Source organism: Oncorhynchus gorbuscha, linkage group LG19, assembly GCF_021184085.1.
Source record: "Oncorhynchus gorbuscha isolate QuinsamMale2020 ecotype Even-year linkage group LG19, OgorEven_v1.0, whole genome shotgun sequence".
NCBI classification, from domain to species: domain Eukaryota; kingdom Metazoa; phylum Chordata; class Actinopteri; order Salmoniformes; family Salmonidae; genus Oncorhynchus; species Oncorhynchus gorbuscha.
In genome coordinates, this window is record NC_060191.1 from 45,625,324 (window position 1) to 45,637,078 (window position 11,755).

Consider the following 11,755-nt stretch of genomic DNA (forward strand, 5'->3'; position numbering starts at 1 on the left):
TTTGAGATTTACTTTGCAATCTGACACATTATCAAATCAGTTTTCTTGATCTTCTGATCTTGTGTGAATATAATGCTCTACACACTGATCTTTACAGGAAGCCTACTGATCGTGAAAGTTTGTTGAGGGCTGATAGTTGTCACCCACTTCCCTTGAAAAAATGTTTGCCCTACATCCAATTCTGTCGAATCAAAAGAATTTGCAAAAAACAATCAAATTTCGACAGAAATATGGCTGAGACGCAAAGAAAGTTCAATGAGAGGGGCTACAAGAATGATCAGATTAATATTGCCATTGAGAAAATTCAAAACAAAACGAGACATGACCTTTTTCAAGGTCAGTCTCGCAAAAAGACGCATTCTTGTGTTCTAACTACCCGCTATTCAAAGTGCTCTGAACAAAGTAAGGGAATTGTTCACAAACATTGGCACATCCTAAAATCCGATGATAGTCTCGGTAATGTGTTTTCGGACCTTCCCTTGGTCGTATTCCCCGGGGCAGAAATCTCAGAGACCAATTGGTACAATCTGATTTACCACCCCAAGATATTCCTGAACAACGTCTATTTGCGCCCTACTGGATTGGAAATTACAAATGTAATGGCTGTGCTCAATGCAATGGCACTTATAAATGTAGATCCTTCAAACACCCTCAAACAGGGAAATCAATCCCAATAAAAGGTGTTATTACGTGCTCCACTAAGGCAGTTATTCATCTTATAACTTGTCCTTGTGGTAAAAATTATGTAGGTAAAACAAAGCGCGAATTAAAAGTACGTATCTCAGAGCATCGTAGCACCATTTGGTGTCGAACATGTCACCCTCCCTAGGAGAGGGGTGACCTTGATAATTTATTTATCCATTTGTTGTTTGTATGCTGTTCTTTGTATGACATTTTAATATTTGATAATTAACCAATGATATTAGGCCACTCTTGGCCATGATTACAGACTCCTGTGTCTTTTGACACTACATAAACGAGTCATCCTGCAGTGTTTGTGGCTATACCCTGATGAAGACAACTTGGCTGTCGAAACATTGGTAATTACATTTTTTCATCTGAGCTCCTACTGGGTAGCTCTCGGCTGTGCTTCCCTTTGTAGTCTGTAATAGTTTGCAAGCCCTGCCACATCCGACGAACGTCAGAGTCAGCATAATACGATTTGATCTTGTATTGACGCTTTGCCTGTTTGATGGTTCGTCGGAGGGCATAGCGGGATTTCTTATAAGCTTCTGGGTTAGAGTCCCGCTCCTTGAAAGCTGCCGCTCTACCCTTTAGCTCAGTGCGGATGTTGCCTGTAATCCATGGCTTCTGGTTGGGGTATGTACGTACAGTCACTGTGGGGACAACGTCATCGATGCATTTATTGACGAAGCCAGTGACTGATGTGGTGTACTCCTGAATGACATCGGAAGAATCCCGGAACATATAGTCTCTGCTAGCAAAATTGTCCTGTAGCTTAGCATCTGTTTCATCTAACCATTTTTTTTTATTGACCGAGTCACTGGTGCTTCCTGCTTTAATCTTTGCTTGTAAGCAGGAATCGGGAGGATATAATTATGGTCAGATTTGCCAAATGGAGGGTGAGGGAGAGCTTTATACATGTCTCTGTGTGTGGAGTAAAGGTGGTCTAGAGTTTTTTTCCCTGTGTTTGCACACTTAACATGCTGGTAGAGATTTGGTAAAACAGATTTAAGTTTCCCTGCATTAACCTGCTGATTGTAGGGGGCAGTATTTTGATGTTTGGATAAAAAATGTACCCAAATGAAACTGCCTATTTCTCAGGCCCAGAATCTAGAATATGCATATAATTGTTAGATTAGGATAGAAAACACTCTAAAGTTTCCAAAACTGTCAAAATATCGTCTATGAGTATAACAGAACTGATATTGTAGGCGGAAACCTGAGGAAAATCCAACCCGGAAGTGCTGTTTTTCCCGAAAGCTCTCTGTTCCATTGCCTGCTTTCGCTCCATTTAAAGAGATATCAACCAACCAGATTCATTTTTCTATGGGTTCCACATGTTGTGAACAGTCTTTAGACATAGTTTCAGGCTTTTATTTTGAAAAATGAGCGAGAAAGATCACATCGCGTCATTGGATGGCTGGGTGCCAGCAGCGTTTTGAATGCGCAACAGCTTGGAGCAGACATTTTCCCTCTCTCTCCTATTGAAGAAGCTACAGTCCGGGTGAAATATTATCGATTATATATTGTAAAAACAACCTAAGGATTGATTATAAAAAGCATTTCACACAAGTTTCTACGAACTTTACAGATACTATTTGGAATTTTCGTCTGACCCGTCGTGACCGCTCGAGCGTGTGGATTTCTGAACAAAAACAGCCGAAGATCATCAAAGGTAAGTGATTCATTTTATTGCTTTTCTGACTTTCGTGACCAATCTACTTGGCTGCTAGCTGTTTGTAATGTTTTGTCTGCTGAGAGAGATGTCCTTACATAAACACTTGGTATGCTTTCGCCAAAAAGCTTTTTTGAAAACTGACACGCCAGGTGGATTAACAAGCTAAACTGTGTAACTGTGTTTTGCTATATTGCACTTGTGATTTTATGAAAATGAAATATTTCTAGTTTTTGGCGCTCTGCAATTCAGCGGATGTTGACGAAATGATCCCGCTAACGGGATGGGTGCATCAGAAGTTAGTCCCCAGCCACTAGAAGTGGCAGCATCGGTCTGTGGTGGTATGTAGACAGCTACGAAAAATAGAAATGAAAACTCTCTAGGTAGATAGTGTGGTCTACAGCTTATCATGAGATATTCTACCTCAGGCAAACAAAACCTTGATACTTCCTTAGATGTCGTGCACCAGCTGTTGTTTACAAATATACATAGACCGCCACCCCTTATCTTACTAGAGGCTGCTGTTCTATCCTGCTGATACAGTGTAAAACCCACCAACTGTATGTTCTTCATGTCGTCGTTCAGCCACGACTCGGTGAAACATAAGATATTACAGATATTAATGTCCTGTTGGTAGTTTAATCTTGCTCACAGGGCACCGATTATATTTTTCAATGATTGATTGGGAAAGCAGTATATCCTTCACGTGGGACTCGTTAAAGGAACTCTTCCAACTCGTGGTGAGTAATCACTGTTCTGATGTCCAGATGTTATTTTTGGTCATTAGAGCCAATAGCAGGAACGGTATGTACAAAATAAGTTTTTTTTAAAGTTCAAAACAACGCAAGAAAAAACAAATAAAATATCACAGTTGGTTAAGAGCATTTAAAATGTCAGCCATCCTCTCCCCTGCCATTCTTCTCCGGCATCTCTTCTTCTTATTGGTGTCCTTTAGTTGTGGTTTCTTTGCAGCAACTCAACAATGAAGTCCTGATTCTCGCAGTCTCCTCTGAACAGTTGATGTTGAAATGTGTCTGTTACTTGAACTCTGTGAAGCAGTTATTTGGGCTTCAATTTCTGAGGCTGGTAACTCTAATGAACTTATCTTCTGTAGTAGCGGTAACTCTTGGTCTTCCTTTCTAGTGGCGGTCCAAATGAGAGCCAGTTTCATTATAGCGCTTGATGGGTTTTTCCACAGCACTTGAATAAACATTCAAAGTTCTTGACATTTTTCAGAATTGACTTGGTCTTTACTCAAATAGGGTAATCTTCTGTATACCACCCCTAACTTGTCACAACTGATTGGCTCAAATGCATTAAGAAGGAAAGACATTTCACAAATTAACTTTTAACAAGGCACACCTGTTAATTGAGATGCATTCCAGGTGACTACCTCATGAATCTGGTTGAGAGAATGCCACGTGTGTGCAAAGCTGTTTTCAAAGAAAAGGGTGGCTACTTAGAAGAATCTCAAATATAAAATATATTCTGATTTGTTTAACACTTTTTTTGGATAACACATGATTCCATATGTATTATTTCATATAACCCTATCTTCACAATTATTATACAATGTAGAAAATAGAACAAATAAAGAAAAACCCTGGAATGAGTAGGTGTGTCCAAACTTTTGACTGGAACTGTATTTTTAAGAATTAAGCTTTATCAGACCGGCCCAGTAATTAGGGCAAATGCCAGATGGGTCATTCCTTTAGCTCAGTGGTCATTCTAAAAAGTTGCAAGCGTAGAGATAGACGGAGGACTTGCGTGGCCAAAAGTCACTAGAGTAGTAACTGGGTGGGACTTCATATGGTTTAAGGAAGGATCACATAATTCCATAAAGGGCACAATGAGGGATCAGCTAATGAATTATACTTGTGAGCAAACATTCCATAACCCGCTGGTGTCAGTAAATCGCCAACATTGGCTTCATACCTGTTCAAACAACACTCTCTAGGTGGCAGTATGCACCCTTCCAGTATGTTTGAAAACTCATAGAAGTAGTAGAAGAAAATGGACTACTTCATACTGGAAATGGCCTCAATTTAACTTCCAGTGATCCTACAGACTCCATATAGAGACCCATAGTGGAGGTGTCATAATACCCATAAAACCAAGCCATCAAACAGAGAAATGGTTCCAATTGTTTCGAAAAAATCCCCTATGGAACCATTTCCCTATTTGACTGCCAGGTTTCATGGGTATTATGTGGTACTCCATTGGGACAGACTGAGGTGTCTTTAGATTAAGTGTAGCTGAGTGGGGGATTGGGCTGATCTTCCTCATTGTGCATGAAGCTCTTTCAAAAATGCATTGAAATTATTTTAATTGGCAAGAAAAAATGCAACTGTTTGATCAAGAAAATGGATTCATCCTTAATATTTTACAGGATATTATTTGTGTTTTTCACTTGTAATTCACATTTCTTCAGAATATCTGCTAAATCCGTCATGTCTAGAAGAATACTTTCTTGCCCATTTGTGGAAACAGAACTTATTGTATCCTTATATCCTTTTACTCTGTCCCCAACCCCCTGAAACACACGTACATGTCCACTGACATGCTAAAAGAACATTGTTCTTCTAGCAGCATCACTCATTTGACTTTACAACAGTAAAATACATTTAAAAGAAATTCAGAAGAATTGACAGAAATAGTATGCAATACAAAGGAGAAACAAGAGATTAGGTTGATGATCAAAACAAATGTATAAGCATTCAGTTCTGGCAGATGATCCTGTCAGACCTGGGATTCAAACCATCAACCCTGCCCTGCTGCTGTAATATCTAAAGTCATAATTGGTACCAGTTTAGGTTCAGATTTTCGATGAGGAAAATCAAGAGTTCGGAAAGATTTTTCTTCTTATAATTTTTGTAATACATGTCCTGATCTTCTTGGTCCTAATACCATATATGATAGGGTGTACCAGTGGTGGGAAAATAATGAACTGTACTGATATTAATACATTAACCTCTGCGCCTGTTGTAAACAACAGCAAAAAAGGATGGTTTGCAGAGAAGTTGATGAATATGTTCTAGTGGGGAGAACACACATTAAAAGCCTTCGTTCGTGACTCCTTTGAGGCTTTCAAGCAAACAATATCTTTCCATATGAGAGCACAACTAACACCAAAGGTAAAACCACTAGACTTGATATGATACATATATCACACAGGTTGATCAGCGCACTTTCAACACGAGAGAGTTTAACAACTGCTGTTCCTGCACAAAGGGAGCCTTGAAGTGATACACATTTGAAAATATTTATGGGAGTAAAGTATACCAAGGCTAACTACATATTCACTTTAGAAGGAGTCATAATGCTATGATATTGAAATGGCCTAAAAATGGAGACATACCTGTCATAAGCCATTACTGCTAGAATAACGTACGCAAATGTTACATATATATTGCAGAAATGTTTATGTACGTTGGGCCAAGAGACCAGGGCCAAGAGACCAGAAGAGGCATAACGGGTTGGGGTGTAGGGTCATCCCAAGGATCCCACTTAGCATCTATTTGAGCACAGCTTGAAGGTAGGGAGGGCCACTCCCCTTGATGCTCTATAGTTATGCAGTTAACTAGCTAATATGACACAACATTCTGTTAAAATACATTATAAACTTTACAATAATATTTGGGCTACAGAGAAATTATTCCAAAATGACACATATCTATACCGTCAATAATAGCAATTACAAGTAATAAAACACAGAATTAAAAGTTACAAAAAAATTACAACCAGGTTATGTTTTAAGGTAACTGCCTAGTAACTTCTTACAAGCCTGCCTGATATTAACCATCCTAATGCCATACATAATAGGATTGAAAAGTGGTGGACATATTGGAAAATAAACTAATAAAATAGTGCGAAGTATAGGTGGAAGATCTGCAGTTTCATATCTGCCTTGTAGAATCAAAAATAAACAGCCAAATAAGAAGTTCAGCAAAGAGGCTAAATGTGGTGTACAGGTGTTAAATGCTTTCTGTTTCGTCTCTTTAGAAGACTTTAAACATATCTGTAGAATTCTTACATATGAGTATATGGTAGGAAATATAGTACAAGAAAAAGAAAGCACAGTGCCAACAAGACCCCATATGTTATTCAGTGTAGTATTTGAACAGGCAAGCTTGACTACTGAGTAGTTGTCACAATACACTCTGTCTAGAACATTACCACAAAATTGCAGTCGCAAACTCAGGGAGATAACGATGGCATTGAGGAAAAAAGAATACACTTGGGGCAGTAGAATTAAGCCACAAATGGTTTTAGGTGTCATAATATTATTATACTGTAGAGGATAACAAATAGAGATGTACCTGTCATAGGACATAACTGATAAATTACTAAATTCTGTTATAGCATATGTGTACAACACATAAATCTGGAGATAACAATAAAGAAGGGAAATATCATGTGTGTCAGACAGCAAGTAAAACATGAGAGCAGGAAACAAACCAGTGCTCCCATACAACTGATTAACAAACAAAGCACATAGAAACATATACATGGGTTCATGAAGGCTTCTTTCAATGCAGATAACTCCAATAAGCAAAGCATTGGCAAGAATGATAACAAGATATAAAACAGTCACTACAGTAAAGTAGAAATATTTCAATTGTCCGATATCACCGTATGCAGCAAGCCTAAAGACCTCATAGTGAGTAGAGTTTTCCATGGTCCTGGGAGTTGGTAAAGATGTGCTGTCAATGTTTGAAGAAGAGGAGCAAATCCTCTATAGTACTGTAAATTCAATATAAGTTAAAACAATGAAATCACAAAGACCAGACAACCTAAATTGATAACCTTGACCTGTTCATGTTATCGTGATAAAGTTTCCCTTTGCTGTACTCACCAATGTAGATGGCTTTTCATTCTCCGGATAAAATAATTCATAGCCTAAATCAAACAATATTATACTTTCTATTCTGCACTCATTATTTATTGCATTAAAATGCAAAATATATTGATAAAATTCATGTACTGTTTAGACAGCTCATTTCTAATCCATGATGAACTCCTGAAACTCAGCTCCTCACTTGATTCTTATATTTGTGAGATGAAAAAAAAAGTGCCTGACATGGTGTGATATGCAAATAGTCCCCAATACCTGGGGAAAATTTGATATTCTCTGTCAAGGAAACCATATAGAGAAAAACAGATACCATTTTGTAACACATGCCCTCCATGGGGCCGGTAGCCTAGTGGTTAAGAGCTTAAGGCCAGTAACGGAAAGGTTACTGGTTTTAATCCCTAAACCAGTTAGGTGAAAATCTGTTGATGTGCCCTTCAGCAAGGCACTTAATCCTAATTGCTCACTCTGGATAGGAGCGTCTGCTAAATTACTTAATACAGTAATTCATAAAGAATAGTATATTAAACAGGGCATGTCTAGACGATGTGAAATGGCTAGCTAGTGTGCGTTTCACACTTGCTGTCATGTTTTGTCTTATATTGTCTTGTCATTTTGCTTTTCCTTCTGTTCGTTTTCCCCCTGCTGGTCTTTTTAGGTTCGTTCCCCTTTTTCTCTCTCCCTCTCTCTCTCTTCTCTCTATCGTTCCGTTCCTGCTCCCAGCTGTTCCTATTCCCCTAATCAATCATTTAGTCTTCCCACACCTGTTCCCTATCTTTTCCCCTGATTAGAGTCCCTATTTCTCCCCTTGTTTTCCGTTTCTGCCCTGTCGGATCCTTGTATACTGTTCACCGTGCTGTGTCTTTGTATCGCCCTGTCGTGTCGTGTTTCCCTCAGATGCTGCGTGGTGAGCAGGTGTCTGAGTCTGCTACGGTCAAGTGCCTTCCCGAGGCAACCTGCAGTTCATTATCGAGTCTCCAGTCAGTTCTCGTGATTACGAGTGAAATTGTTTCTTATGCTTTATTTACCGCTCCGATTTGTCTAGGAGTATTGCTATTTCCTTAAACTGGATTAAAGACTCTGTTTTCGCCAAGTCGCTTTTGGGTCCTCATTCACCTGCATAACACTTGCGTTCAATCGGAGACGTTACCCTCTCTGAGACCAAGGAAGTAGTTGTTTCCCTTGCTCTGCAAGGGCTGTGGCTTTTGTTAAAACAATGTAGCCTGGTACTCTACACTGTAGAAGTATGTGACATAATTTTCACATTTTAGTCATTTAGCAGACACTCTTATCCAGAGTAATCAGGATTAAGTGCCTAAGGGAACATCAACAGAATTCTCACTTAGTTGGCTCAGGGATTCAAACCAGCAACCTTTTGGTTACTGACACTCTCTAACATTTTAGCAGGAGTTTGTTTGCTATGTATTGTGCACCATGTACAATAAATAAATAGGTCCGTGAAACCAATCCAAGTCTCTGACAAAGGGACGGTTTCCTGGACCCAGAGTCTACTCCTGAACTAAACCACACTGTCAATGGAGATTCTCCATTGAGAATATGTTCTATTCTAGCACAAGTCTTAATCTGGGTCCTGTATTCCAGCCCTTAGTCTGGTTCCCAACTGCTGTTAGGAGCCAGGTCCTGGGGGCATGGAACAGTTTGGTATTGCTGGAACTTAGGGTGTGTGGAGGTTCATAGGGGAGAGTAGGTCTGACAGGTAGGCTGGTTCAATGCCATTAAGAGCCTCGTAAACAAGGAGAATTTTAAACAACTTCCTTTGAGGGACAGGTAGCCAATGGAGATCAGCAAGTGAATAAAAGGTATGACAATATTTCACAAATTAGCAAATGTTTTACATGTATGATTTTCACTATCCTCACCCCCATTCATTATTACACTAAACTAAGTACACAAAACAAAAATATAAACGCAACATGTAGTGTTGGTCCCATGTTTCATTAGCTGAAATATGATCGCATTTGACATGATCACTTCAAACTGAAAGTTAATTATTTCATACCTGGGATATGAACTCACAACCTCTGGATTTCAAGGTATATAGATTTTTTGTTTTGCTGCACCACAATATGTAGTATTTCTGAAGTCCCATACATGTTCATTACTTATAATACATCTCTGCACTTAGCAAAATAGTGCCATCTGCACTGTTATTTTAGTTATCAGTGTAATGGGTACGTGTAGGTGGCAGGGAAGTCAGGCTTAGGAGAATGAAATTGGTCGTTTTAATAAAAGTTAACAAAACACCCCCAAAAAATATATATAAAAATAATCAAAGTGGGTACAAAACCCGTCGCGCACCAACACATAACTTGCACAAACATACAATCAAACAATCACCGACAAGGATATGAGGGATGAAACAGAGGGTTAAATACACAACATGGGATTGGAACCAGGTGTGATGGAAGACAAGACAAAACCAATGGAAAATGGATCAGTGATGGCTAGAAGATCGGTGACGTCAACCACCGAACATCGCTCGAACAAGGAGAGGGGCCGACTTCGGCGGAAATCGTAACAGTACCCCCAGCTGCGCGTCGACACCGACCTCGGGGACGACCCGGAGGACAAGGCGCAGGGTGAACCGGATGGAGACGGTGGAACTCTCGCAGCATAGAGGGATCCAACACATCCTCCACCGGAACACAGCATCAGGTTTCAGGTCGAGAGCCAGACCTGGTCCCCAGGGGCGAACGCCAGGGCCTCACTGCGGTGGCGGTTTGCGCCAACTTTCTGGCATAGCACGGTGCAGCACGGCATGCTGATGGTGGACAACGGCGGCATCCCATGTCTCCTCCGCATGCCGGAACCAGTCATCCACCGCAGGAGCCTCGGTCTGACTCTGATGCTAAGGAGCCAGAACCGGCTAATACGCCAATACACACTGGAAGGGAGAGAGGTTAGTTGAGGAGTGGTGGAGCGAGTTCTGGGCCATCTCTGCCCAGGGAACAAATGCTGCCCACTCTCCCGGCCGGTCCTGGCAATAAGACCTCAGAAACCTACCCACATCCTGGTTAACTCTCTCCACCTGCCCGTTATTCTCGGGGTGAAAACCTGAGGTAAGGCTGACCCAGACCCTCAAAATGAACTGGGGACCCCGATCAGACATTATATCCTCAGGCACCCCGTAGTGCCTGAAGAGGTGAGTAAAACAGGGCCTCCGCAATCTGTAGGCCCATAGGGAGACCAGGCAAAGGGAGGAGACATCAGGACTTAGAAAAACGATCCACAACGACCAGGATCGTGGTGTTACCCTGTGAAGGCAGAAGATTGGTTATGAAATCCACCGACAGGTGCGACCACGGCCGTTGTGGAACGGGTAAGGGTTGTAGCTTACCTCTGGGCAGGTGCCTAGGAGCCTTACACTGAGGGCACACCGAGCAGGAGGAAACATAAACCCTCACATCCTTAGCCAAAGTGGGCCACCAGTTCTTCCCACTAAGACAGCGCACCGTCAAGCCGATCCCAGGATGAGCAGAGGAGGGTTACTTGTGGGCCCAATAGATCAGCCAGTCTCGGACAGCAGACGGAATGTACAGACGCCCAGCTGGAGACTGGGGGGGAGCAGGCTCTGCACATGACGCCCGCTCAATGTCCGGTTCCAGCTCCCACACTACCGGCGCCACCAAGCAAGAGGCGGGGAGTATGGGAGTGGGATCCATGGGCCACTCCTTTGTGTCATACAGCCAGGACAATGCGTCTGCCTTAACATTCTGGGAGCCTGGTCTGTAAGAAAGGGTCAACACAAAACGGGTGAAAAACATGGCCCACCTTGCCTGGTGAGGGTTCAGTCTCCTCGCCGCCTGGATGTACTCCAGACTGCAGTGGTCAGTTTAGATGAGAAAAGGGTGTCTAGTCCCCTCAAGCCAATGTCTCCACATCTTCAAGGCCTTGACGACAGCCAACAACTCCCGGTTCCCCACGTCATAGTTTCGCTCCACAAGGGCTGAGCTTCTTTGAGAAGAAGGAACAACGGTGAAGCTTCGGTGGCGTACACGAGCGCTGAGAAAGCACAGCTCCTATCCCAGCCTCGGACGCGTCCACCTCCACTATGAACGCCAAAGAGGGATCCGGATGGACCAGTACGGGAGCCGAGGTTAACAAAGCCCTCAGGTGACTAAAATCCCTGTCCGCCTTAGCTGTCCACTGCACGTTCACCGGGCCCCCCTTCAGCACTGAAGTAATGGGAGCTGCTACCAGACCAAAACCCCGGATAAACCTTCGGTAGTAGTTGGCAAATCCTAAGAATCGCTGCACCTCCTTTACCGTGGTGGGAGTCGACCAATTACGCACGGCTGCAATGCGGTCACTCTCCATCTCCAACCCTGACGTGGAAATGCAATACCAATCTCCAACCCTTGATGTGGTAGCGTTCACCTGCCGCTCTACCCTCGGGTGGGTGGTTGAAGACTGCCCCGAAACGGTGGTGAATTCCTCAAACTGTTCCAACGCCGCATCTCCCTCTCTCCATATGGCGTTGGCCCACTCCAGGCCTTTCCCGGTGAGGTATGAGACGAGGCCTG

The 11,755-nt window shown here is 42.2% G+C and overlaps 1 protein-coding gene across 1 annotated transcript; it reads right to left on the reverse strand.

The window, feature by feature from the left end:
* Window positions 1-6,104: 6,104 nt before the first annotated feature.
* Window positions 6,105-7,037, reverse strand: LOC124004908 (olfactory receptor 11A1-like). Its single transcript, XM_046313725.1, has one exon. The coding sequence runs from the start codon at window positions 7,035-7,037 to the stop codon at window positions 6,105-6,107; it is 933 nt and encodes a 310-aa protein (XP_046169681.1).
* Window positions 7,038-11,755: the final 4,718 nt, after the last annotated feature.

Bases quoted from the DNA above. Each gene is read 5' to 3' on its own strand.
- LOC124004908 (XM_046313725.1), bottom strand. From the start codon at position 7,037: ATGGAAAACTCTACTCACTATGAGGTCTTTAGGCTTGCTGCATACGGT.